The 27355-nt window shown below is 53.0% G+C and overlaps 1 protein-coding gene across 1 annotated transcript; it reads right to left on the reverse strand.

The window, feature by feature from the left end:
• Positions 1 to 608: 608 nt before the first annotated feature.
• On the reverse strand, positions 609 to 22766 carry LOC118921620 (complement C3-like). Its single transcript, XM_036903540.2, has 41 exons — positions 22620 to 22766; positions 22282 to 22489; positions 21645 to 21816; positions 21407 to 21477; positions 21223 to 21311; positions 21062 to 21144; positions 20753 to 20840; positions 19917 to 20019; positions 19687 to 19807; positions 19361 to 19476; positions 18530 to 18670; positions 18239 to 18448; positions 17813 to 18022; positions 17351 to 17512; positions 16970 to 17099; positions 15981 to 16058; positions 14419 to 14616; positions 14141 to 14252; positions 13759 to 13844; positions 13516 to 13655; positions 12953 to 13159; positions 12212 to 12263; positions 11948 to 12034; positions 11576 to 11779; positions 10597 to 10672; positions 10135 to 10303; positions 8956 to 9051; positions 8646 to 8799; positions 8113 to 8285; positions 7818 to 7976; positions 6591 to 6650; positions 5634 to 5724; positions 4327 to 4372; positions 3218 to 3305; positions 2814 to 2900; positions 2471 to 2576; positions 2061 to 2150; positions 1603 to 1689; positions 1427 to 1516; positions 1183 to 1318; positions 609 to 832 (listed from the first exon to the last, which is right to left on the reverse strand). Exons 1-41 carry the CDS (start codon positions 22688 to 22690, stop codon positions 700 to 702), a joined length of 4980 nt encoding a protein of 1659 aa, XP_036759435.2. The 5' UTR covers positions 22691 to 22766; the 3' UTR covers positions 609 to 699.
• Positions 22767 to 27355: the final 4589 nt, after the last annotated feature.

Here is a 27355-nt window from a genome sequence, read left to right on the forward strand (position 1 = left end):
AGCAATAGGTAACTAATGCACTAATTCAGAGGTAGGCTTTCCATCAAAGCTTCCATCAGGACTAGACACAGGGTGGGTGCTAAATTCATTCATTCATTCAACAATCATTTCCTGAGCACCTATTCTGTAACAGCCCCTGTCATCGGAGCTAGGGATACTGCAGTGAACAAGACAGACATGACACCCAGCTTTATGGAGCTGAAATTATGGGTTAGAGGAAGTGCCCATGGAACAGTCAAACCAACATTTATCAAATATAATATATTTGTAAGTGTTACTGAGGGAATAAAGCAGGGTAAGAGGAACAGTGATGGCAAAGGATCTATTTGAGTTGTGTTTTTGAGGAAGTGGCATTTAAAGAGAGTCCAAATAAGGGAAGGGTTCAATCCATGAGGCTATCTGAAGGAAGGGTGTACTTAGTAGAGGGCACTGTGAGTGCAAAGGTCCTGAGGTGGGAACCAACTTGGGTGTTGGAAGGACCCAAAGGAGGCCCTTGTGATTGAAATGCAGTAGGAGAGGAGGGAGGATGTAGGTACAAGCAATGTCAGGGCAGGTTGTGCAGGGCCCTTGCTGAGCATTGGAGCAGGAAAAACTACCTGGAGTTTGAGTAGGATATTTCATATTCTTTATTTGGGGTAGACCTAGTGGTCCAGGCTTGCTTGAAGACAACTGCTTGAGACCAGCAGAGGCCTCAGAATCTCAGGACTCACAGCCATGGGTGCGGATATATTCTGAAAATTTCTCCAGCTGGTCTAGCAATTGCTTCTTGCCTACCTCTCCATCCACTGGCCAATGCATGAAAAACGTCTCCTTGCTCAGGACATAGGTGTACCTGTGGGTTAGAGACATGAAGGAGGGTGAGGAGAGCCTGGTGCCTCTGAGGCATGGAGACCCCCTCCACTGCCTTAGCCCTCTGCCCTGCTTGCAGCTTCCCAGAACCTGGGAACATCTCAGGACCTCCAGCTTCTAACCCACACAGCTGGGGATTAGAAAAGGCTCCCCTCCTCCTGACTCTTTACTGCCCTATGTTGGAAAACCAAATCTACATCTACATTTCAGGCGACCCTGAAATCAAAGACTCCTGCTAATACGTGCAGTAGGACTTTTGACATCAAGGACAGGGCAGGGTTAGGGAAGGGGGCCTGGGCCTGAGCTCCAGGGCAGCAGGAGTCCCCCACGCACTCAGATTTGACCCTCCACAGGTCTGATGTCTGTCCCATGACGAGGTATGCCTCCTGTTCGTGCAGCTCTAGGGAATCGTGGCAGGTGGTGTGAGAGACGAATTTCTTCATGGTGAAGGGTGTGGCAGGGTCTGTGCCTGGAGGAGAGGAGACCCAGTGTGTGAGCCTGCACAGGCCTGGATCTCTCCCACAGTAGGACGCCAGGGTAGAACACCCTGCGGCGTCCTCCACCACCGCGGACGTACCGCTCTTGATGATGTCCTGGAGCTGCATGTTGTAGTAGATGTAGGGGTTGGAGGTGGAGACCTCCACAGTAGCCAGCTTGACCTTGTACACTGAGGAAGCGGATGCAGGAGGGCATCATGCTGGCGTCCGGCCTGCGGGTGGACCTCTGCCCGCCCCTGCTGCTCCCCGCACTCACCGAAGTCCACGCCCACCTCACAGGCCAAGGCCTGGAGCTCCTCCTGCCCCAGCTGGCTGCTGTCCTTCCTCGGGGTCGGACACTGTTCTGGAGGGGCAGGGGGCGGCTGCTCTGGCTGCGCTGGGGGCGGGGGCTTCCTCCCACCCAACCCCCATCCAATCCCATGCTGGCCAGCCGTGGGTATCTGGGTTTGGCCTTTCTAGTCTGTAGGACACTCCCTCTGTCTCTGTCTCTCTTTCTGGCCTTTTTAGGCCTGTTTCTCTCCAAGTCTGAGTCTCTTTATGCCTCTGTCTCGTTCCTTTTTTGGCCCTGCCCGAGTGTGTGCGTGTCAGCCTCTGCCCCTGGGACTCCCTTCCTCTGTCTCTCTTTGTCTCTGCCCTCCTATCTCGCTGTCTCTCCCTCTGTCTCAACCCAGCCCAGAGGAAGGGCTGCGGGCCCCCGTGTCCCCGTGTGGTCACCCTCGGCACAGCGGCAGACGTCTCTGTGGCAGATCTTCCGCAGGGAGGCCCGCTCTGTGGGCAGGTTGTAGAAGGAGCTGCACCTCCAGGCTGCGAGGGGGCGGCGAGCGCGGGTCGGCTTGGGCCAGTGTTCCTGCGGGCTGCGTGCGCGCCCGGCCCCGCACCGCCCCCCGTCCACACGCCCCTCCCTTGGAAGACCGCAGCCTCTCGCCCGCTTCTCCCCAGCAGGCCACGCCCAGTCCTCCTCTAGGCCCCGCCCCACACCCCGCAGGACCTCCTCCCACTTTGACCGCCCAGGAAGGCCACCCCCCCATCGCCACACCCTTCGGACCCCTCCCCTCGGTGCCCCGGCCTCTCTGGGTCCCCCTCCATGCCCCCTTCCTGGCCCCGCGCCCCAGGCCCCTGCTCACAGGGCTCGTAGTAGTCAGACACTGCGACCTGGGCGGCCTGCAGGAACTCCGCCCGCAGCATCCTGTGGACCCGGAAGCCCAGCACCAAGTTTTCCTTGTGGGAGAGCTGGAGGAGGGGGAGCCCCGTCTGAACCGCCCAGGGCCACTGACCACGGGGTACTGGCCAGAGGGCCTGGGCCTTGAACGCTGACCGAGCGGCCTTGAGTCCCGAGGAGCTGACCTCAGACAGTACGGCTCTCTGAGATCACCACTCAAGGTGCCGACCGCGGGTTCTCCGCTCTCCCGGCGGCGCACAGGCCTCTGGCCGAGGAGTCCCGCTCCCACCCAACCCCCACTTCCGCACCTTCTCCAGGTAGAGGACCACGGTGCTGTCACTGGAGTTCGTGTTGATCTCATACTGGAAGGCGTACATCTCCACGTCGCTTGTGAGCTGGGGCAGAGGGTGAGAATTGCAAGTGGGCAGAGCCCCCAAAACTCCAGCCCCAGGGGCTCCAGTCAGTGGGAAGTAACTCTCAGGAGCTCCCAGCCCTCCGATTGGCCCCAGTGTTGGGGGAAAGAGGCATAATCAGGGCAAAAATTTGGCTAAGGTTATGCAGGAAGACGAGCAGAAGTGACCGTGGCTACAGGCCCTGGGGCATTGATCCGGGAGCCTTGACTGGGCGGTGCCACCCTGTGCCCACACAAGGAGTGTGGCATGTTGCCAAGGCATCCCCGCCTGCTGGGTAGTGGCAGGTGGGTCCTTGTTACCTGTTTGAGGTCATCATGGTTCGGGTAGAAGCCAGTGAGCAGGGAGACCTCGATGATGCTCATTGTGGCATCCCGGTCACCCTGGAACCTGCAGATTTCAGAGCTCATCTCTCCTTCCGCTGTCCTGCCTCTCCCCCATGCTCCCTCTGCCCCATGTCTCTCCTGGACAAATGAGGCAGCAGCCTCCTCCCAGGTCTCCCCATCACTCCGCCACCCCAACAACTTTGCAGACAGCAATTTGATATGCCACCTCCTTGCTTGACAACCCTTACCAAATGCTGTCTCACCCTTCCTCTTCACCCCCTCCACCCCCTGGCTCCCTGTGATCTCTCCGGCCACTGGACCTTTGCACATGCTGTTCTCTCAGCCTGGAGCCCTCCCTCCTGCCTCTTTGCTCTGAAACATCCTTCCATCTTTGCAATCTCAGGGATGCATCACTCCCTCTGGGAAGCCTTCTCCAGCCACACACCACGTCATTCTCTAATTTGCCCTCTTTTGGCCCCATGGACCTCTCCTTTGCTACATTTAAACACAGTTGTCTTTTTACATCAACTCCGGGTGATTATTTGGTTGTTTTCTGTCTCCCCTGACAGGCCGTGAGCGCCATTGGCCAGGAAGGGAATGCGCTGCTCACAGCTGTGCCCCTGGCTCCTAGAACAGAACCTGGCCCTCAGTAGGCACTCGGTACATGTTTTTATCTGTGGCGGACCTGGGTGAGGACATTTAGGAGACAGAACAGGACAGGTGTAGGGGCTGGGGTATCTGGAGAAGAGGTGGATGGGGGAGAGCCACAGGGCTTGGAGCCAGCTCTGGGCATCTGGGTCATTGAGCAAGCTCAACACGGTAGAGCCCTCCATTCCAGGACGTGAACATGCCTGTCCCCATCCCGGGGGAGAATTGGGGAGCAGGACGGTAGACAAGCATGGGAGGGCAGGGTAAAGGGCAGAATGGGGGACAGGCAGAGGAGGGCAGGATGAGGGGCAGGCAGGGAGAGGCAAGCTTGGCTGGTTCCCACCCTCCATCCAGTATCCGCAGAGGACTGCTAGAGAGTCTGGTTACCAGGAAGTGAGACCTTCTCCTTGCCCAACCCGAGATCCTGGTACCCTGACCTTGTTTCTATCCGGAGCTGGAAGGTCTCTTCCCCCTTCTTATTCTCTGCAGAGAGAAGGTAGAGTTTAGAGGCTGGATAATGCAGCCTCAGGAGCCAGCTTCCTGGGTTCAAATCCTGGCTCTGCTGTGTGACTTTGGGCAAGTTGCTTAACCTCTCTGTGCTTCAGTTTCCTAATCTGTAAATGCAGATTCTAATATTCCCAACCCAGCAGGGTATTACAAGGATTCAGTGAGTTAATACAAGTAAAGCACTTAACACACTGCCTAGTTGGCACTTTACACATGTCAGGTTTTAGCAACATTCCTTACTATTGCTAGTACTACTATTATTGAGAAATGGGACCCAAGGCAAAGCCTTGGTCACTTTTAGTCCCTAAAAGTCCTGGGACTGGTGAGGCTTGTTCCCTGCACCCCCACAGTGAGCTCCCAATGATAGAGTCCTGTCTCTTCCTTCTGGAATCCCACCATTTCTGACCACCTCCACAACCCCACCCTGGACCATCCCCCATCATCTCCTGCAGGGCCAATGGTCGCCTCCTCCCTGGTCTCCCAGCTCCTACCCTTGCCCTCTATAGTCTGTTTCCCCTACAGCGGCCAAAGGGAGTCTATGCAAGCCTATGTGAGGTCACATCCCCCTCTGCTCCAAACCTGCCACGGCTCCCCCTTTACTCCAAGCAGAAACTAAAGTCCTCACTGTGGCCCACAAGTCCCTGCCTCTATATCTTCCTCCTAAAACTCTTTATGTCGAACTCTTTCTCCTAAAACTCCACCTCTTTCTCTTTGGTAGCCATACTGGCCTCACTGTTCCTCAAACCAGGTGAGCTCATTCTTGCCTCAGTACCTTTGCACCTGCTGTTCTGTCTGCCTGGAAGGCTCTTTCCTCAATCCTTCCTGGCAAGCTCTCTCACTTCTTTCACGTCTCAGCTCAAATGCCACTCCTCAGAGAGCTTCCCCTGGACCTCCTCCAAGTCTGTATCAACTTTTCCGACTTCATTTTGTATGGTGCTTATCATCACCTCCTATTATGCTATATATTTTTTTATAATGTAGATTTAGGCTCTAAATAATTAGTGGGAGTAGAATATACATAGTTGTATTACTGCTTGTCTCCTTCACTAGAACGTGGACTCCCAGGGGGGATATTTTTCTTGTTCACTCCTGAGTTCTAAGGGCCAAGAAACAGGGTGTGGCACATAATAAATGCTTAGTGAATATTTGTTAAATGGCTGAATATTAATATGCCTACTAAACGATAGCTAAAATAAAATAATAAAAAGAAGTTGAGCATCCCTGGGCCCAGGCTCACCTTCCAGGGCACTAAGGAGAGTCACATTTAGGTGGTACATGTTACAGATGTCGTCCAAGGATTCTGGGGACCTGTAGTACATGGTCAGGATCTGTCGGGGAAGGGGAGGTATCAGAGCCCATCATACCCACTCCCTCCTTACTGCAGTCCTTGCCCACTCAGGGGATTCACAGCAAAGTCTGCCCCCTCCTCAGTCCCTGTGTGCAGTGAGCAGAACATTCTCTGGAATCTAAACCAGCTCTGTATAATAGAACTTTCTGCAGTGGCACAAATGGTCTCTACCTGCACTGTCCATGAAGCAGCCGCTAGCCGCATGTGGCTACTGAGCAGCTGAGGAATTGAGGTTTTAATGTTATTTAATTTAAATTTAACTGAGACTCAAGGAAGGGCGTGACATGTTGAAAGTCACAGATCAAGGGCACGGATTCAACTGTGACTCCATTGCTGGAAACATGATAACAGGCTACCTCTAATTTGGTGCATGAGAAGGCTGTCCTCCTGGGCCACAGAGCATAGGGCCAGAAGATGTAATGCAGACCCAGATATTGGGGGGAGGATGCAGTTATCCTATGGGCTTTGGGAGGCTTCCTGGAGGAGGCATCTTCCCTTGGAGGGAGGCAATGAAGGAGATATCTCTTCAAGGACTCAGCATGGGAGGGGCAGAGGGGTCCAAAGACCTCTGACCTCTACCTTTCCGGACTCTTGACTTATAACAAGTGAAGACCTTTCTGAGCCTCTATTTCCCCATCTGTTGAATGGAACCCATTTTTACCAACTTCCCAGGGGAGGTTTGAAGTGTCCTTAGCTTGCTTCCTAGCAAATAGTAAGTGCCCAAATGGTAGCTGAAATTATTGCTGATTTTGATCTTGTCTTAAGTCCAGACTTGCCTCTATTCCCACCAACTAGGGCATCCCTGGGATCCAGGTAAGGATCTGGAGGGTGGGACGCCAGACTTACCGAGATGGTGCCTGTCCCGATGCCGCTGGCTTTGATCTCTAGGTCATCCTGGGCAGAGAACTGAAAGGAAAGGGGAGGAGGACTTGGGGGCAGAGGATGCAGCAGAACAGGGCTCAAATGCAGGGGTAGGGGTTGGGGTAAGGAGCAGAGCATGCATGGGCAGTGGGGCCTTGGTGTTTTCCCTAATTTGGGGCCTCATGACTCACTGCCCACCTCTCCCCATAAAGATGAAATATTTTAATAGAGAATTTGTGGTGTCTACACTGTCACAGAGCAACACAACTGCTGACTCGTGCTGTGTCCTAATGTACATTTGTTCCACTTTGCAGCATCTCCAAAGTTCCGTATGCATGGAACAAGTCCCCACAGGACTCTTCTCCTTGCCATCTCTGCATCCACTCCTGTTTTCCACATACCTTCTTTCCTTATCTGCCAGAGTAAAATTTTGCAAGTTGACATCCAATGACATCACCCCTGCTAAAATCCCATTGCTATTCTTAGAACACATCTGTCTTGAACCTTTGCACTTGCTGTTTCTTCTGCCCAGATATCCACAAGGCTCACTTCTTTCTTTCCTTAAGGTTTCTGCTCAGATGTTACTTTCTTGGTGAGGTCTTCCCTGCCCAGTCTATCTAGAATTACAGCTCCCGATGTCCTTTCCTCACTTCATGCTTAATTTTTTCCCTCATGGCACTTGCCACTATTTAACACACTATGTATTCTACTTATTCACATATTTCCATTGTCTGTCCCCCCACTAAAATACAAAAGTCTACAAGGAGAGGGTTTTTTTTTCTGTCTTGCTCATGGCCATGTTCCCAGTACCTAGAACAGAGCCTGGCCTCCAGTAAGTGCTTAGTAAAGGTGGGTTGAATAATTGAAGGTAAGTAATACCTCCACCATGAAATAAGGTTATGGAGGTTACCTCACTCCCACACCTATGTTATTTTCCCCTTTACACGTTTATTTTCCCTGAGTTGAGAAAACTTAAATTGAATATATTTATTGTCTTAGTTTCTTTCTTGACTGTAAATTCCATGAGATAAGAGACCACAGATCTTCCATAATGTATCCCTAATGCCCAGGAGAATGCTTAGCACACAGTAGGTGCTCAGGAAATAGTAGAGTAAATGAATGAATACATCGACAATATAGACAAGGGTGTGAGATAATCCTGGGGAGGGAGATGACTGGCAGGAACATGCCTCTTGGCTTCATCCCCAATACCTTTGCTGACCGCTGCTGGTAGGCGTTGTTCTGCTCGATGGTCCACTTCACACTCAAGGCTCTCTTGGGGGCATGGATCTGGACGTGGAGATCTTGGACACCCTCGAAGGGGGCAGCTTGGCGGAAGCGGGTGAGGGCCTCGATGGCCACCACCGTGGTCTGGGGGTTGGGATGGGGGCGTAGGATCAGCACCGCGGACAGCTCCTGACAGTGGGCCGGGCTTCTCAGCACCTTGGCTAGCGCCCCCCACCTCCCCACCCCAACTCCAGCTCTCACTTCCCGAGGCCCGGGTCACCTGGGTGGACCTGAATCCGCCTCCCGGCTCCCGATTCTCCAGTAACCACTTGGCGATGGCTTGCGTCTCATTGTGCCGGCCCAGCTCCAGCTTCTGCATGAGTGCGTAGGCGGTGGCCTCAACAGTATACAGGGAGTGCCCCTCTGGGTTCTCCACTGGCCAGTGGGTTTTGTCTAGAAGATGGAGGGCTGCCTTGTCACTCAGATCTGGGTTCACCCACCTAAATTTGCCCTCTTCTGGTGTCCTCTGGACCAAATTTTCTCCTCTGTTATTTTATCGAACACTTTATTTTAGGGGAAACATATGGATGTATTTTCAGAACCACTGCCTCCCCCAAAGATGGTGGCAACTTTGAGGTCGGTACTTGTCCTCCTCGGCTTCTCAAGTTGTGAGTTCAAGGTTTGGCACACTACCAGTGCTCAAAAAATGCTAGGTGGTGAGTCACACATTTCTGGATTTGTGATCATGCAATCCCCGTTCAACCCTGTGTCTGTGGTTAACACACAGTTGGTTAAGAAGTGGCCCACACCCACTCTGGCTGGCAAAGCTGTCCAGACGGTCATTGGCTCGGGGACTCTTGGTGAGGGCGAGAGCATAGGAGACAATGGCTACAGCAAAGGTTGTCTGAATGTCGGGGAGTTTTCTCTCCAGGAAGCCACGGGCTCGCTCCATGCTGGCAATCAGATTCTAGACAGACAGAGGAGGCCAGAGGGAGGTGCTCAGAGAAAAGGGTTCGTGAGTCAGAAGACAGGGATGGACTGAGAGGAGCATGACGGTGGGGGAGCTCCCTGTGGGCAGGGGGTAGGGCACCCTGTAGACCCCGCCCTCCTCTTTGGATCCTACCGGTATCTTCTGGCTGCACAGCTCCTTCCCCTCATCCAGGGCAATCAGGACAAGAGCTGTGAGAGAAATGTCTGCCTCGGAGCCTTTGTAACCACCCTGTGGGTAAGGAACCACACTCACGATCGATCCCCTTAGCATCTTGGGACATCTTCCCCAACCTCTCCTGCCTGAGCTTGAAAAGTTCCCAGGTGTTCAGCTTTGGGCTGGATGATGCGGAAAGTGGGATAGGGAGAGAGAAGAGGCATCCTGAGACCTGCCAGTGTGGGATCTGCCTTCCTAACAAAAGCTAACAGCTAAGGAGGATGCTGGGCTAAACCCTCTACACCATCTCAAGAACATTCTTGGCGCAGCTCCATTTTCCTGAGGAGGAAACTGAGGGCTCGGGAGATGAGGTCTCCCCATTGCTAGCAAACGGCTGACTTGGAGTTCAAAGTCCTCATTGGTTGCCTAACTTCCACCTTCAACCCCTGTACTGAGCTGACTAGTGTCCCCCCAGAATTCATGTCCACCCAGAACCTCAGAATGTGATCTTATCGGGAAACAGGGTCTGTGCAGATGTAATTAGTTAAGAAGAGGTCATACTGGATCCCATGAGCCGTATCTTCTCTGTCTTGTGTCCTTATAAGAAGGCCGTGTGAGAAACACATAGAAGGAAGAAAGGCATGTGAAGATCGAGACAGGGTTTGCAGTCATGCAGCCACAAGCCAAGGAGTGCCAGGGAAACATCCATGAACAGGGAATAGTGAGTGGTGAGGCTCGGCAGGAGATACCAAAGAGAGCGATATGGTAGGGAGAAACTGTCATGGGCACCTGTGAGCCATGGAAGGTGTTTGAGCAGGGGAGAGACCCCCTCCCCACCAGACTGAAATCTGTTTCTGGAGGCTGATGTGGAGGAACTTTGGTGAGGACAGGTGTGTTGGCTGGAAGACGGGAAGCACTCAGGCCCGGCAGGACGAGGGCCAGACTGGCGCCTGCTTGATGAGGGAGTGAGGGAGAGATGGGGTCCCAGATGTGCGCAGACTCCCCCCATAGAGCACAGGGTGTTCCAGAGCAGGGGAATGGGATGCCCAGCCTCAGCCCTTTCCTGTTCTCATTCTGCCTGTGAACACATGAGGTCCTGAAGTCCCCTATCCGTGGTTGGTTCTGTTTGCACAGCCCAGGAAGGAGGGCAGTGGGCACCTGCATGGATGCCATGACCACGGGGCCCCCCTCCAAGAAGTGGCCGTCCTGCGCCTGCCTCTGGGTGACTATCCAGCTGGCAGCGGCGCAGAGAGAGGGCAGGTCGAGTGCGCCATTTGTCATGATGCGATAGGCCAGGGTGAAGACCCGGAACACGTAGCTTGTGAGCCTGTTGAGAAGGAGACCAGGTGGGCGAGGACTGGGATTGGCAGCTGAGGGCGTTCGAGGACAAGAGTGTCTACACTATGGGTGAGTCTACACCACAGAACACACGGCTCTAGACTGGCCCATCCTTTGCTGCTCCCCATGTCTGCCAGGGTGGAATACCACCGGCCCATGGACTGCCTACCCCAAGACCCTGCAGCGTGGATGTTCCCGGGGTCACCAAGCCCTAGGCTGGCCCCTTGGGCTCCCTTAGGGTGGGGGGACGGTCGGACTGCTAACAGCCTTGTCTTTCCTTACCACGTGCTTCCAGGGCTTCCCTTGCTCGTGTGGTAGGTGCCATCTGAGCTCCGGTGTGTCAGCATCCGGGTATAACCTGCAGGGGTGTAACAGGTGGAGGAGAACTTGTAGGAGGGTCCACGTTTGCGTGTGGCTGTGAAGGGGGTCGGTTACCAGGCATAATCTGAGGGGGACAGGGTATGGGTATGACTTGGGGATGTAGCACATCTAGATGTAACCTGTGGGAGGGGACTTGTCCAGGTCTAAGGAGCAGGCTACGAGGCCCAGGTGTGATGAAGGTCACAGGCAGGTGTGACGGTAGGTGCCAGATGTCACTGTGGCTTTGGGGAGACTACTTCTGGGTGTAATCTGGGTGCCCCTTCTCGGACATATTCTGAGCATTGCTCCTTAGGTGTTACCTGAAGGTTACCTGGGAGTTTATTGTTTGGAGGTAATATTGGGGGTGACACCTGGGAGTTACTAAGCATCTGGGTGAGGGTTGGTGTCTGAGTGTAACTGGAGAGAGGGGTCAGTGTCCAATTTAACTTGAGTGTGTCTGGGTGGAACCAGGAGTGTGCATCTCTGGTTGTTACTGGGGGTTTGGATGTAGCCTGGGAAGGTGTCAGCATCCAGGTATACCGAAGAGGCCACCACCTGGGATTTCTCTAGTGTTTTCTGCTTGGGGGCTCCCTGGGAGTGTACCCAGGGGCATGGCACTGACTGGGTGTGACCTGGGGCACTGTCTGGGTGTAACAGAACCTGAGGGTTTGCTGCTTTGGGGTAAACCAGGGTGTCTGTTTTCAGATGGTAGCCTGGGAGAGGGGTGCAGGTAAAAGAGTAACCTGAGGGTCTCCTTGAGATGATTTTTTGGGGTCCCTGTTTGTCATCTGGGAGATGAGTCGGTTCAGATGTTATTGTCTGGAAGGGCTCCCTGGGGTTACTGCAGCCACCCTCCCAGTGAGTTGTCCCGGATTCTGATCGAGGTCCCGGGAGCTCTCACCACTGACAATGTTCTTCATCACCTTTTCCCTGTGTTCCACTCCGACCTTGCCCCACTGGCCAGTGGCATCCAAATACTGGGCCAGGATGACCACGGGTGTCAGGGAGCTCAGCGTCTGCTCGGGGCAGCCTTTTGGGAGTGTCAGCAGCTTCTGTGTTTCTGAAGGTGTCAGGCTGCCCAGGACTGTCTCACCAAGGATGTCACCTATCAGGTGGGCAGGGTCACCTGGAGAATGGCCTATGCCAACCCGGCTCCCCAGCCACCCCACACGGGCACGTCCAGCCCCTCCTGTCTGTGATCCCAGATGGGCCCTGCAGGAGCCTGGCCCCAACCCCACCCCATCGCACCAGGAGCCATCTCCATCTTCAGCACCTTGGACGCTGACAAACACTTCTGCTTCTGTATTGGGCATCTTGTTAAAAAAGTCCTGTCTTGGTAGCAGCTCCGTCTGGGTTTGACCTGAGCAGGAACAACCCTCTGTGACGAGCGGGATCTGGGGCTGGGGAGGTCAGGGGACTCAGAGCCCAGGGGACTCAGAGCCCAGTGGGAGCTCGGCTGGCAGAACCACTCATTTAGCCCCTCCCTTCACCCTGACATGGTCCCAGGAGCCTACATGCTTCTTGAGGCCCCACAAACCTTGGGGGTTCAGGAAGATACTACGGGGTATGCGCTGTATTTGCCCTCCTGCCTGTGGGATGTAGAAGAAAGCAAGTTAAACACAGCAACAGCAACAGTAAAAAATAATGACCATCACAAGGACAGTAGGAGGAAGCATTGCTTAGCTATAAAGAGCACAGACTCTGGAGCCTAAATATCTGGGTTCAAATCCCAACTCTTCTGCTTCCTAGCTGTGTGACCTTGGGTGACTTACTTAACCTCTCTGTGCCTCAGTTTTCTCGTCTACAAAAGGTTCCTACCTCATCTGGTGGTTCTGAAGGGTCAGCAAGTTAATATTCTTAAAACACTTATAGTGTAAGTGTTGAACATATGTTTGTTAAGTAAATAAAATGAGTAAATAAAGTGTCACTGACGGGTCACCCACAAAATTATTATTTTCACAGCTAACAAAGAATTTTTTCATAGCTCTCTGATTATTTGATGTCCCCAGATTGCGAATGAGGAAATGGAGGCTCAGAGAAGTTGTGGCCCAAAGTCACACAAGCAGAGACAAGGCTTGAAGACAAGCCTTACTCTACAGTCCTGAAGAAGGGTCTCTGTGATTGAACTTTCAAATCCGTTCTCTCGCATCTCAAGCCTGCCCGCGGAAGCCTGCTTGCTGATTCTGGGCCCACGTGTCCCTCCTGTGATGGCTCAGCCTGGGCCCTGAGGAAGCCCCGCCGTCTGTCCCAGCAGCAAGGGGTGGAGGGCGCCTGTTACCCGGACCAGCAGTGTCTTCTTCACATGGTCCTGGATCCCGTAGCCCACGACCTTGACCTCCACATCCACGTTGCCTATCTCAAGTGGGAGGAGCACGAAAGGTACCATCTTGGAGGAGGTGGGAGGCACAGACACCACCTGCCGAGATGGGGCTCCTGGCTTTGACATGCTGCACAGCGGCTCCTTATGAGGGAACTCCACACGGACCTGGGGCAGGGTGGGCAGTTAGGGGGTCCTGATGCATGGGGTGGCCTGGAACCCTAGAGTTCCAGTCCCCTCCCTGCCTGCTGCCCTGAAAATCCTGAATCTAGTGGTTGAGAGCACAGACCCTGCCTGCCACTTTATGTGCTGTGTGACCTTAGGAAAGCTGTTAAACCTCTCTGTGCCTCAGATTCCTTATCTCTAAACTGAGGCCGATAACGGCACCCACCTGCTGAGGTTATTGTGAGTTTTAACTTACAAAATGCCTTAGAAGCTTTTCAAAAGCTACTAAAAGATGGACATGCTCTGCCCTCTTTATAAAATACACGTTTTGGTGGGGAGAGGAGGGCTCTGGGCTTTACCTTGACCTGGCGGTCCTTGAAATTGTACAGTACGGCTTGGATCTGGACCTGCTCATTCCTGATCACGGAGGAGGGCAACTTAAGATCCACAAAGAATGGTTTCATGACAGTCAGCTCAAAGGGGTCCGAGACGCAGAGACCTGTTGTCAGGAGAGCATCTCGGCGTCAGGCAGAGGCCAGCTGCCCTGGGGCTGGGCGGGGCCGCCATTCTCCCCTCTCATCGGTGCTTGGCGGTGGGGTCACCTCGTCCAGTCTTGAGGCCCACAGCCACAAACTGCCACGTGGTGATGGAGTCTGGCACGTTCACGAGAGCGCTGTAGTGGGAGATCCTGCCAGAAGTGGGGTTTGGGGGTGCATCAGTGAGTTTGCGCTGCTTGCACAGAGCCTCTGGATTGGGGGTCCCTGTCCAGGGGTAATGACCACTATGGAGGGGTCAGTGGGTCATCCTCACTAGAGGGTAATCATTTTAGGAGAACCACTGGGATCTGTATCCCCATCCAGGGACGATCCCATCAGGGGACAATGCTGAGAACTCATCACCACTAGGAGCGTTGGCCAGGACTGACCCCCACTGGTGCGGGGACAGGCCAGGGAGCAGGTGCCGGTCTCGGGGCCATGGCCCTACCCCGATTCACTTTTCGGCAGAGTAAACTTCCTCCAAAGCCAACTCTCAGGGAACAAGGTCCGGACAGGGAGGTCTTCCAAGAAGATGTCATCAAATTCCTCATCATCATCCACTGCGGGGAGCCCATGTGGCGATGTGAGGCGGGCTTCATGTCTCTCCCTTGTGTGTCTCCCATGGCCCAGCACACTCCTCAATGGAGTGCTCTCACCCCACCCGCCCTGGGCCTGTCCCAAGGCCCTCCATGCCCCTGGTGGAGCCGGCACCCCTAAGCCCCTCACATGTTCCCAGAAGAAGCTGCTCCTCCCGGACCTCCTGAGACAGGGCCGCAGACAGACGGCAGCAGCTCAGGAAAGCGGCGACGCAGGCTGGCCCATAGCGGATGTGCTGGGTCCTTTTCTCACACGACAGCCCCACAGGGCTCTCCCGGAGCCCAGCCTCACAGCATTTGCGCTCCAGCTCTGTCTCGAACTTGTTCACTGTGGGCCAGAGTGGGGAGGGCTGAGCAGGACCCGGGGAAGCTGGGACGCATCCGCCTCAATGCCATGTACCCCTGGCCTCTACTCAGCAGTAAGCTAGCAGATGCCGGTCCCAGCGCTGTTCCTGTATCTTCCCCTTGAAGCCTCACACTGAACCCATGTGGTGAGTTCTGATGAAGAAGCTGAGCAACAGAGAGGTCAGTTCACTGGCTCAGGGTCACACAGCTCACAAGTGGCAGACCTGGGACAAGAATCTGTGATAATGATTCTTCCTCCACCTCCCCCTCCTCTTCCTCCTTCTTTGTCTTTTTTGACAGAGATTCTAAACAGATGCCATGTTTACTTACTAAACATACCATTTCAACTCCTGATTTTCATTGTGCATTTTTAAAAAGTGAAAATGCAGAACTTGCTAGAACACATGATGTCGAGTTGAATGTTTCTAAGTTAGCAAGCTGAAAGAATGCATTTGAAGATAAAAATAGTATAGCCATTTAAAAGTCTTACTGTCCACCATACAACACAATTAGAACATCTATAGTTAAATAATATAACCGATCATTGCCATAAATGAAACAAAAATTTATATGATAAACTTTTCCCAGGTTAGCATGATTTTTTTATATTGAAGCTAGAGTTGGGATTTTGCCTGTTTTTATTATATTTCACTTATTTTCCCTGTGCTTAGATGCACCAAGTCATTAGCATTGCTCAAAGAGACTGAAAAATCTAATATTCGTATAATCTATTCTTCTAACACCACTCAGTGCGGTCTGCCATCTTCCTTGAGCTCCAGGCTCAGAGCTTCTAGCTTTGGTCCACATCCCGGCCGTGGGGATGGCAGGTTTGCTAGGTACTATCCATCCGCACTCAGCTCCCACCTTTTCTTTTGTTAAATTCCCGTCAGTATCACGAGGCTAGATGTCTAAAAACTACATTTCCCAGACTCCCTTGCTACTAGGGTTCTGGATGGCATTAGATTCTGGATTGGAAGGTGGAAGGGAAGCAGAGACCACTTTTCCTGCAGCAGTGGTAGCTGATGGGTGAGCCCCAGGGTATCTGTGTTTCTGTAATCGGCGCACTCCTGTGTTCTGCCACCTGTCTCACGAGAGCTATTGGCAGCAGTTTCCTGAGATTTCATGCATTGCAAGAACTGAAGCGGAGCAATCTTGAATCCTAGCAAGCAGCCCTCCAACTTCCATTCCTATAGCCTATAGTGATTTTGAAAGCACCGGACTCCCATCATTGAATCCCTGCCTTCCTGCTTGAAGTACCTTTCAAGTGATTTCACCTTACTGTTCTAAGTCCTGGTGAAGACAGTACGGTAGGGAGCCAGGAGGGGCACGTTCAGCTTTAGCTCTGACCTGTATTCCTCTTGATCTCCAGCCTCCTCAGGGAGCGGCGCTGGCGGCTGGGATGGGCGTTCTGGGGGCAGTGCCAGTCTTGGGGTCAGAAGGAAGGATGAGAGGACAATTGTCAAGATCATTATCAACATCCTTGGTATTTATTGGGTGCTTCCTGTATGCTCAGAGCTTTATATGCGTCCCTTAATTTTATCTTATGGTCTCCTCCTATTCAAGAATCACCACTTAAAAGCTGTGCAATCTTCAGTGAGTCACTCAACCTCTCTGGGCCTTAATTTCCCAGCTATGTGAAATAGTATCATTTGTAGTTCTATCAGTGACATTGTGCATCTAAAAGTACTTAGCATAGGTTCTGGCTCACAGTATATAGAAACTGTTATTAATATCACTATTTATAGCTGAAAGAAGACACTCCTAGTCCTCTCTGGTGTCCATTCTGCGCCCTCATCTGTGGCAACTAAACCGCCATCTTTTCTACATCCCTCAGAATGAAGACTACACTTCCCAGCCTCCCTTGCATCTATGGGGCCATGTGACTGAGTTCTGACCAATGAGGCATGAAAGAAGTGTCTCCTTTTCCCTCTTCCCTCTTCCCTTCATCCTGGTGCATGGCATGAGGTCCTGGGGAGGTGCCAGCTTGGAATATAGCAGAGCAACAAGCTAGAAGGAGCCTGAATCCCAGAATGACTTCAGGACTCACTGGGTGAGACATAAATCTTTCTTATTTGCTTCGGTTACTGTTTACTTGTATCTCTAATACGCGTGGCCAAACCTATACCTTGACTAACACACAGTAGGTTACTTCTATTACTATCCCCCATTTTCTGGGCAGAGAAATCGAGGCTCAGACAGAAAATGTGACTTCTCTAGGATAAGTGGCAGGTTCCTAGATTTTAGTCTGTCTCTTTGACACCCATCCCCACGTTTCACCACTGGACAGTAGCTGCCAGCCTCTTACTCCCCTTCCCTCTCCCCCACTTTCCTTGTACCTGAGCTTGCAAGGGTATCCATCCCCGTGCTCATCTTCAGGTCCAATCCAGCATCCTTGAACACAGCAAGTCTGTCTTTCCCACTGCCTGCTGTGCAGCCAATGTCATGTTCCTCCACCACATCCCAGACCTGGGGGTCAAGAGAGGAACCCCGTGTTTGAAGCCTGTATGACCCCCTCCATGGAAGGAACAATGGTGCCTGGTACAAATTCTCACACCATCTCTCACCGATGAAGCCCTTATCACCCTCCAGCCTCTATGCTATGCACTAGCTCCTTGGGTCCTCAAAACCGTAGATGTTGTTCATTTTACAGCTGAAGAAGCTGGGGCTCCAGCTAGAATCTCCAGGCCACCTCCTGGCCTAAAGCCATATGCTCTTACCTTCTTCTGTGTGAGCTTGTGTTTGCTGTTCAAGACATAGACAGCCTTGTCCACAGCTACCAGCCCCACGGTGGCCTCGGAATCACCTGTCACCTTCAATTCTACCTGGCTGTTGGGCTCCAAAGCCTGGACGAGTCCTTCATTCTTCAAGCCAACCTTCAGCTGAGCCAGGAAAAAGAAACGTTAGGAAAAGAAGCTCATATGCTCCAAAGGGCTTCCCCAAGTCCACTTTCAAGTTCACATTCCCTATGGCTCTGAGGAAGCACCTGGGAAGTCCACCAGCTCAATCTCAAGGCCACAGATTCACTTGTATCTTCTCCACTTCCCAGGTGGAGCTTTTAAAGCTGCACCTCCTCGTCATCCTCTACCCTGTCCCAGACTGGGAGCCCTTGAACATGGACAGACCCTCCGCCTGTCTAAGCTTTATGATGGTGAGGTACAACCTCAAGACGTTTGGCTCACCGTCCCCATGCATCTGTCATTCACGTCAATCCATATGGAGTCAGCCACCAGCTCAGGGTCCTGACCTGCGCCCTTGGGCAGTAAGTAAAAGGCCAGTATGCGGAAGGAGGGCAGCATCTCTGGAGTCACATCAATAATGGCCGCAGTGTAGACACTCCCATGACTTTTTAACTGATGCCTGGCATACACGATCTGGCCCTTACTCAGGACCTTGGAGACAAGTGAGGCCAAGGATGAGAAAAGTGGGGCCAGCCTTTCCCGGAGGCTGTCCCAGCCCACAAGGGAAGCCCACAGTCCTTGTGCTTCAGCCCCTCGGCCTGAGGTCACCCCAGATGGTTCCCACATTCATACCATTGCTCATAGTTCCTCCAACCCATGTTCTAGGGAAATAATTTCTTGGTTCAAGTCCCGGGCCTAGCCCCTCACCAGGATGGTGAAGTGACTGATACGGTCCCTGGCTGACGGATTCTTATGTTTTGTGTTGAGGCTCAGCTGGAGGTTGCTGTCAACTTCTGTACCCAGTGTCTTCACCTCGATGTGCAGGAAGTTCCCTGACCCATCCTGAGTTGAGTAAGGCCAAGCTGTCATCCTGGCTGAAGCCGGCTCCTTTAGCTGCAGGGACTCATCAATTTCCACCTGGGGAGAGTGGTGGGCAAGTAAACCCCAGCCCTTCCAACTCACGCAGCACCCGCCGTCCCTGCCCCATCAGGTTGGTACCAGGATAGGGAGCTTTTCCAGATTTGCATCGGTGTTGATAGTCAGAGTGGCCACCCCACTGTCTGAGGTGTACATTTTCTGGTTTTGGCAGCGCACGAGGACTCTGGAGGCTGGGGACCCATCGGGGTTTGAGACGAAGACCTGGGGTGGAATCTGGTGTAAGATGAAGGACAGGCCTGGGGGTGGCCTGGCATGCGAGCTGAGTGCTGGGAATTTGATCTGGGCAGGATGGCCTTGTACAGCTGCACAAGTCGGGCACACTGAACAATGCTGGGGCCTGGGGGGCACCATTCATATTAGCGTCTTTATAAAGGGCTCCCCTTTGAGATGTACATGCACAACCGTGTGTGATGGCCTTTGGTATTGGTGTGTGTGGGAGGGGAGATGGGAAGAACCGGTGAGGGGAAGGGTAGGAGGAGACATGGAGGGCTTGGGGAAAACTTGAGTAGGATTGGCACCAAAAGATGTCTCTAGTTTTCTTAATGCCCATCAGACATCTCAAAGTAGCTCCAGAAGAATGAATGTAAAAAATGTATGCTTGCTGTGCAAATGTAGCTTCAAGATAAACCCTGAAACACCACCTTCCAGCCTGACTGTGACCCCTAAGCCCCACCACAGAGAAACTCTGGAGCCTTCCCTGTGGTTTGGGGAGATGTGGGTCAAGACTCAAGGGAACCTGGGGACTGGTCTGAGGGGCATGATAGATTTAATTCTCAGACAGATGAGTTTTGGGGGCAGGTCAGTCTGGTGTGAGATTTTATCCCCTGGAAGGGGCCTCTGTTGGGGGGAGAGGTCCTGGAATCCCTGGGTGGAGTGAACCCAGACTCTGACCCTAAAGTGGAAAGGCATCCCCGGCTTGAAATACTGGGGTGTCCTGGTGAACTTGATGTTGTATGGGCTCTGGACGATCTTCACCCCGGAGGTCTCGGCCTGGACCATCTCACCCCCTGGAGAGACAGGGGGACCGTGAGGTCTGGTGGGGCTGCTGGTATGAGGAAGGGAAATCAGTAACAATTTCAGTTCCTCCCAGCCTTCCCAGTGTTTCCCCATTTTTCTGATGAGGAAACTGAGGCTGGGGGGCGACCAGAGGTCACGTTCTGGGCCAGGAAAGAACCCAGTGTCCTGACCTCAGCCAGGGGCCTGGGTCAAGGTGGTACCTGAGGAGAACACAGTAACGTTGACAAAGATTGAGGCCCCCGTGAAGTTCCCTTCCGGATCTCGGAATGTGGCCATCAATGTATCCTTCCGGAGGGAGACATGGCCCAGGCCTTCCGAGATCTGCTCTCAGGGTCGGAGAGAGAGAAGAGATGGTTTCTCAGAGAGTGAAAAAGAGTCGAGGGAGGGGAGGCGTGGGAGCAGAGCAGGAGAGAGGTTGGGACTCAGTCACCTCAACCCTCTGCAAGGAGCTCTGGATGGGCGTCCGGCGGGAATCCAGCTTCACCCCGAAGAGAGCCAGAGCATGTCCGTCCACTGGTTTGTTGAATATATACCTGGGGGACGTAGGGCCATCCCGCTGGCTCTGAAGCATCCGCACCACCTCAGGTGGTTGCAGGGATGGCTTGTATAATCTCAAGGGGCTGCAGCAAAGGCTGTGAAACTTTGGGAGGGGCAGAGGTGGCCCCTGGAAACTCAGATGGTTTCACTGCTGACCCACACAACCCTGGGAGGGGCCGGTGTGTCCCATCAAGCCTTGTTGGGTGTCACATGTGGCCTGTATACCCTCACAAGATGGTAGAAGTAGCCTGTACAGCCTCCTAAGGCAGACGAGGCGGCTTGTATAATGTGACAGGGTTTGCTGTAACATCAAGAAGTGGCGGGCGTGGCCCATACAACCTTAGGTGGACAACACGGCCTGTAACACACTCATAAAGCTGGGGAGATGGGCTGTAAGTCCCATAAAGCAGCAGATATGGCAATCTTGTGGAGCTGCCGAGATGGTCCAGACAACTTCATGAGTGACAAAGGTGCATGTACAACCTCATGGACCTTCAGAGACGATGCAAACGATGAGATGTGGTACAACTCCATTAGGTAGACAGGGTGGCCTGTACAACCTCAGAGACCTGAAGGGATGGTCTGTACAAGCTCACAGGTGGCACGTGTAGTCTGTATGACCTCATGGGACAACATAGGTGGCCAAGGATGTCTCATGGATGGCAGAGAGTGCCTCTACCATATCCTAAGTGCTACTGAAGTGACCTGGCTGGGGGTAAGGGGACTCACCAGGCCTTGATGTCCACACCCAGGGCCTCATCGTTGAGGGAGAAGAAAGTCTTGTTTGGCGTCAACTGGACCTCAAAAGACGGGAGCACTGGGTGGATGAAGACAGTGGGTACCCTCAGCATTTCACTGACCCTCTTGTCCCCTCCCTGTCCCACTCCTTCCTTGTGACTCGGGCGACCCCCAAGGGCTAGAACACGTGGTCCTGTTCACCAGGACTCAGCTCAGACCCTGGCACACAGTAGGTGCTTTCCATTTCCAGCCCTGTTCCATGCATGACCCACCTGGCCCTCCCTGTCACACCCTGCTCACCGTACTCCTTCACATCAAAGGCCGCCTTGAACTTCTGCTGGGCTGCACTTTGGTAACTGGCTTCAATGCTCCAGGTCCCAAGACTGAGGCACAGGAAGTTAGAAGGGAGACCAAGGAAAAGAATCTCCATCCCTCCAGCCCCAGGGCTTCCAGCAAGGTACCTGATGAGCTCTGGGAGGTGGAAGGAGCTTGTGTAGAAACCTTCCTTGGCCAGCAGATCCTGGCTGATCACAGTGATGCCCTCTGGATTCTGTGGGGAGAGGGGGTGGGTGGCTCATGCCCCAGGACTTCAGCACATGACATAACCCCAGTGTCTGGGATCCACCATCCATTAGGAGAGGACACCTTGATGTCCAGAGTGAATGTCTTGGTCACAGGATCCAGCTTGTGGTTCACAGCAAACACCCGGTATTGAACTGGAGGGAGAGGGAAGATTCTGAGCATAGGACAGAGTTTGGAGAAGGGGTGTAGTTATCTGGGGAAGTGGGGTGGGGCGTCTTGGGAGGAGGAACGTGTCAGGCATTGGGGGATACTGGGGTTGAGAATCAGTGCCTGCTCCAGGCCAAGTGCCTGGGGGCTGTACCTAAGTGGTCAGGGGTGTAGATGGTCTTGTCTGTCTGGATGAAGATGTAGCCAGCGTGGGGAGCCACCAGCACCATCTTCTCCATGAATGAGGCCGAGCTGGATGCCCAGGTTGCCCGGATGATGACATACTGCTGTCCGGGTTGTGGGGGGAACACCGTGCTCTCTGGAATCTGGGGAGACATGCCCCCCCACCTCAGAACCTGCTGGGCTCTCCTCCCTGGGACAGATCTTGGAGAGGAGCACTTGAATAGGGGCCGTTGGCTGTGCCTTTGGAAGCAAGGTCGCCTCGTGGGAGTCTTGCTCGCCGCTTCTCCCCAGGGACATCCGGCCAAGGCCGGCTGCGGTCCAGTCCACGCGCAGCTTCCCAAGATACCAGCAGAGGGCGCCCCTTATTAATGCGCCCCGCGTCATATGGGCTAACTAATCACCACCCCTTCTGGGAGCCCAGGCTTTGGGGACTTTGGATTTCTAAATGGACGGGATGGACGGGAAAAGAGACAAGTGGTGAGTGTACGCAAGCGCGGCTTCTGTTTTACAGGGTCCCTCGTGAGGAGTCCCTCCAGGGTCTGCCCCTCTCCACTTGCTGTTGACCCAGGGCCTCCCTTTGCAGCCACCTCTCGTGACCTGTCACCTACCACCACGGGTGCCTGGTTCATAAAGTGGTTGTCCGGCGAGAGAATGAGCTGGCTCCTGGCCAACACCGTCTTTCTCATCGGGAAGTCCCACACGGTGAGGTTCACCTTGAAGGTCCTGGTCAGCAGCCCCCTGGAGTCCGAGTGAGCCTGCACGTGGATGTTCTCGGGGCTGCCAACCCGCAGGACTCGGGGGGTCACCAGGATGTACCTGCCAGTAGACAAACGCGAGGCACCGGGGGACTCAAGTGGGGGAAGCAACAGCAAAGATAGGCAGGTTCGCCTGCGGGGAAGCACGCAGAGAACAGATGTGCCGGCAGACGGCTGTTTCCCAGACTCACAGAGGCTCAGCGTGGGCGCAGGGGGTCCCCAAAAGGAGTAGAATCCACCCCAGGGGCCAGGGCATGTCCATGGCGGTGGGAGGGTGATGTGGGGCTGCAGCCTGCCCTCTTATCCCTCCCAGCCCCCGTCTGTTTACCTTGGCCTGTTCTGGCTGAGTTAATATCCAAACGGATGTGGGGAGGGAATCCCCGTAAATCGAATGGGGGCAGAGGGGGCTGCTCCTCCCTTCCCAGCCAATCATCCACCGGAGGCTGGGTTCAGTTGCACTGAAATGTGTCCCACCTACCCCCTTGGTGGCCGGAGTGGTTTGGGGGTGGTCCTTTCCGTGAGCTGCGGGAGCTTATCCTGAAGCCTTCCCCTCCCCCAGCAAGGAGCCAGGGCCAGTGAATGGGGCACTGGACTCAGGGTTTGGTTGTGATTGGCTATTAGGGGCAGGAGAAAATAGGATTATCTCCACCTCTGCCCTTGTGAACTTGGGTTTCTGGGGTAGCTGCTCAAATTATGTCTTCATTTCCCAGTCGCAGGAATGAGTAGCCATATGGCATTTAGCCGTCTGGCTCCAGGACCCGCCATAAGGGAACTTCTTGCTGGTCTTCTCATCTTTCTGCACCCAGCACGCACTGCGTGATTTTCTCATCTCAAGCACAAGACAATTATGCTTGGTAAATTGTGGCCATTGTTCATTGTTCTTAAATCATGCCAAACTTTCTGCGCTCCTTTTTCAGAAGGCAAATTACACATATTAAGTCAGGGATGAAAACACATCATGCTTGAGGCATTCCTGGAAGAAACCTTTCTCTGTCCCAAAATAATCCTCACTGGCTATTTGTCCTGCTCATTAAAGCAGTGGAACCCACTTTGTGGTGTCTGCCTCTTAGAAGCAGTTGGGGTTGCAGACAAGTTTGTCTGGCTCTTCCTTCTTTAGTGAAGGCAATACAGCCAGTCTGGGGAGTCTTGCCTATTGGAGGACCCTGGATCCCCCCAAACAATGACAATATACATGGATTGAACAAAGATTCGTTAGGTATTTACTGCGAGCCCAGCCCCACTTAGCAGGCTGGGCACACAGTGGTGACCACAATAGACAATATCCCTACCTGTGTGGAGTGGACATTTACTGACAATTTATTTACTGTGTCCTTAACGTCCACTTTCTCCTTAATCCCCATGTATTAGGTTCAATGTGCTCCCACTTTCCTGACTCGATCTTTGTAGAGAGCTTGAAAGTCAAGGGTGGTAGAGACAAAGAGGGCAGGTGGAATCTACTCATTTCTTTCAGGCATTTACTGAGCACCTACAGCATGCCAGACGCTGTTCTACATGCTCTATGTACACTCAGGGAAGTCTCACAGCTGTGCTGAAGGGTTACCACCCATTGTATGGATGAGGAAACTGGGGACCCAGAATGGTGAGCAACTTGCCCCACATCAGGCAGGTGAGCCGTGAGGCTCCAGGTCATGCTTTTGAGTCTATGGTGAACAATCTCTTATGAAGCACAGAATCAACAGAATACAAGTGCGACCTGGAGCAGGGAAGCAGGTGAGACCTAATTTGGAAGGTTCTAGAACATTGGTGTCCATTTAGGCGGCATGTTCCGCAGTCCCAGGCTCTCAGGACATCTCCATTGGTTCTGTTCAGCTCTCGCTTGGCTGGGGGTGGACTCTTCTTCACATCTCTGTCCCTACACCAGGTGTCCATGTCCCCACTCTGCCCCAGGGGCTCCCAGGTGTCCAGGACTAGGGGTTGTCCAGAGGTAAGGGATGGCAGGGGCTCTATTCTCAGTCCCTCCCACTATTCTACCCAATCTGGCGCTCCAGCCGAGCTACTGCCTCTGTCTCCCGAGTGGGAATCCTTGCCAGGTAGGTGCATCGGAGCCACATTAAGCATGCTCAGGCTCCAGGGGTTTCTGTTTTGACTTCGGGGTAGGTCCAGGGAGAGAAAAAATGCCCTTGGGTACTAGTGAGCAGCAGAGGAGGCAGACAAGACTTTGAAAACAAACGGCCGGGTCTTTTGGGGTATAGCCAATGAACAAATGAATGGTGGCAAAAGTGGGCGCTAGGCGGATGAATGACAGGTGAGCTGGCTTGTCACCCATCTGTCCCCTCTAGCCCATGCCAACCGCAGGGCCCCCTAGAACAAGAATAATCATTTGCTCTATAACTAATAATAAATGAATATTATTATTTTTATATATTTATTAAATATTATAATATTTATTATATATTATGTCATGCTGGGGACGCAGCAGTGACCAGGACAGAAACTCCGCTCTTGGGGAGTGGATATTTCCGGTAGCCACGTTCACCTGGGCTGTCCTTTTGAATCCTCTCAGTAGCCCAATGACCCATTGACCCATTTTGCAGATGCAGACACCAAGACGCTGGAAGGTGAAGTGTCCTCCTGCCCGAAATTGTGCAGCTAGGAAACTGAGGCACAGGGAGGCTAAGGGACTTGCCCTGAGTCACACAGCAAGTGAAGGGATGGGAGTGAGCTCAGGGTTTGAGAGGCAGCGGGAGGAGGGAAGGAGGCCGGGTGGGCTCCACCCAGCTCCCACTCCCCACTAAGGGTCGAGCCCGCCCTCTCGTATGTGGTCACCAGAGGGCGCCGGCGAGCCTAGGGCACCCACCGCCCCCGCAGGAATGCCGCTGGCGGAGGGCGGGGTCCTGGCGGCCGGCCCGGAGCAGCTGCAGCCGCGGCTCAGACGCTGCCAGCCTCCCACTCCTTGGGACCCAGGCTTCGCAGCGAGGGGGCCGTGGAGGGAGGGGAGGCCTTGCAGCGGTGTGTGGCCTCTGTTTTCGCCGCTGTCTCCGCCCCACTGAAGCTTCCCGGGAAAGGCCGGGCAACACAAGGAGGCAAGGCCTTAACACCGGTATCAACATTACAATGAATGGCTGCATGTATGAAACACTCACTGCATTTTGGCACTTAGCGGAGGCCTTCTGGCCAACAATGCTTCCATTTTGCAGGTGAGGAAACCGAGGCCCCGAGAGGCGCCGCTGCCTGCTCAGGTAAGAGGTGCTTGGAGCCGCTGAGCGTGGAAAACTGTACCGCGGGCATGGGCCCAGCTGGGCCACTTCCAGTGCTAGCCAAGTCTCCTCGGCTCATGTCACAGTCCCCAAGGGCTCCTGCCCAGCCGCTTGTTTTCCCCAGGGCTTCAGGAGCTGGCCTTGCTTCCTGACCTCGTGGGGCATGCGTGCAGCTCTTCCTGGTCCAAGGAGGTCTGCGGGCAGGAGAATTTTCAGAAGAAGCTTGTTGCTTTGGGGAAGGAAGAATATGAATAATTCAGCAGTTGCCTTTGGGGTTGATGACTGGGTCTGAAAGCCCCGTGGAATTATGACAGGCGCCTCCACAGAGCTCACAGCCTGGTCAGGGAGCTTTACCAACAAACGAGCAGCTGCGAAGGCCCAGAGGAGGTTCCTAACCCATCTCGAGTCAGGCAAGGCTTCCCGGAGGAAGTGGTATTTAGGCTGGGACCTGAAAGTCTCAGTCAAGTAAGAGTAACCAGTAAATGAGTAACTCAGTAAAGTAAAAGTAAGGGTCAAAGGTGGGAGAGAGAAGGTGGCTTTGTTTCAGGAACAGTCTGATCAAAATCCCAGAAAAGAGATGGAGCATGGCAGTTCGTGGAGCAGAAAAAAGTCTTTAAATCCATATTAGGCCATGGAGAGCCTCATTCTGATGCTCTTACCCACTCATTCATTCATTAGCAGATGTTTAGCCATCATGCGGCTGAGCAGCCCAAGTCGGCTTCCCATGGAGTTCCGTTCCAGTGGGTGGACAGGGCAGGCAACGCTAGCATGTGTCCCGGATGAGAGAGAAAACAGGTTCAGGGGACAGAGTGACAGGGTGCTATCTTGTGGTGATCAAGGATCTCGTGGGCCTCTCTGAGAAGGTGACATTTGAGCACCTAAATGAGCTTGAGGCAACCATGTGGATATCTAGGTAAAGTGTTCTAGTCAGAGGGAATAGTAAGTGCAGAAGCGCTGAGACACAAGTGAGTATGGAGTGTTTGAGAGACAGCAAGGAGGTCTGTGTTCCTGGAATGGAGTGGGTAGAGGGGATAGGGTGGGAGATAATTTGGGATGCATATTCCAGGATCAGATCATGTAGGAGGCCTCCTAGTTTTGGATTTGAATCAAAGTAAGATGGGGAACCATTGGAGAGTTCTAAAAAGTGAGTGATGTTATCTTTCTGTTTTAACAGATTCAATTTGGATATGTTCTTTGTTACTATGACTTGAAGTCCAAAAGTTACAACAACAACAACAAAAAAAAGAATAAGTCCACAAGATGAAAATAAGGCCAATACCACCGCAGAAAAGTTTAAAAAGAAAGCGAATGTTAGAAAGTTTCACACTTCATATTACAGACTTCCTAATTTCCATCATATATAAAGAATTTCTACAAACTAATAATAAAAATAGAAACAATCAATAGAAAAAAGTTGAGCAAAAGCTGTGGTCAGAATGTCTTCAAAAAATGAAACCAAAAGATTCTTTGACATGAAAAGTCATCCAGCCTCACTCATAAGAGAAATGCAAGTTAAAGTAAGAGAAATGTAAGATAATAATTTTTACCCACTTATCAGCAAACACTGAGGAAACTGATAACACACAGTGTGGTGAGGCCATGGAGAAGTGAGCCTGCTAACATGGATATCCTCCCCAATAGAGATGAATTTGAAAATGTTCATAAAAATTACAAATGGCAGAGTTTCTGTGGCCAAGTAATCCTATGAT

The sequence above is a fragment of the Manis pentadactyla genome, chromosome 12 (genome assembly GCF_030020395.1).
Source record: "Manis pentadactyla isolate mManPen7 chromosome 12, mManPen7.hap1, whole genome shotgun sequence".
Classification (NCBI taxonomy): domain Eukaryota; kingdom Metazoa; phylum Chordata; class Mammalia; order Pholidota; family Manidae; genus Manis; species Manis pentadactyla.

Excerpts from the sequence above, each read along its gene's own strand:
- LOC118921620 (XM_036903540.2), bottom strand. The coding sequence starts at position 22,690 with ATGGACATGCCCTGGCCCCTGGGGTGGATTCTACTCCTTTTGGGGACC. Across the intron at positions 2,901-3,217 it reads ACCATGATGACCTCAAACAG|CTCACAAGCGACGTGGAGAT; the intron begins GTAACAAGGACC and ends CCTCTGCCCCAG. Across the intron at positions 2,151-2,470 it reads GTCTGACTACTACGAGCCCT|CCTGGAGGTGCAGCTCCTTC; the intron begins GTGAGCAGGGGC and ends GCCCCCTCGCAG.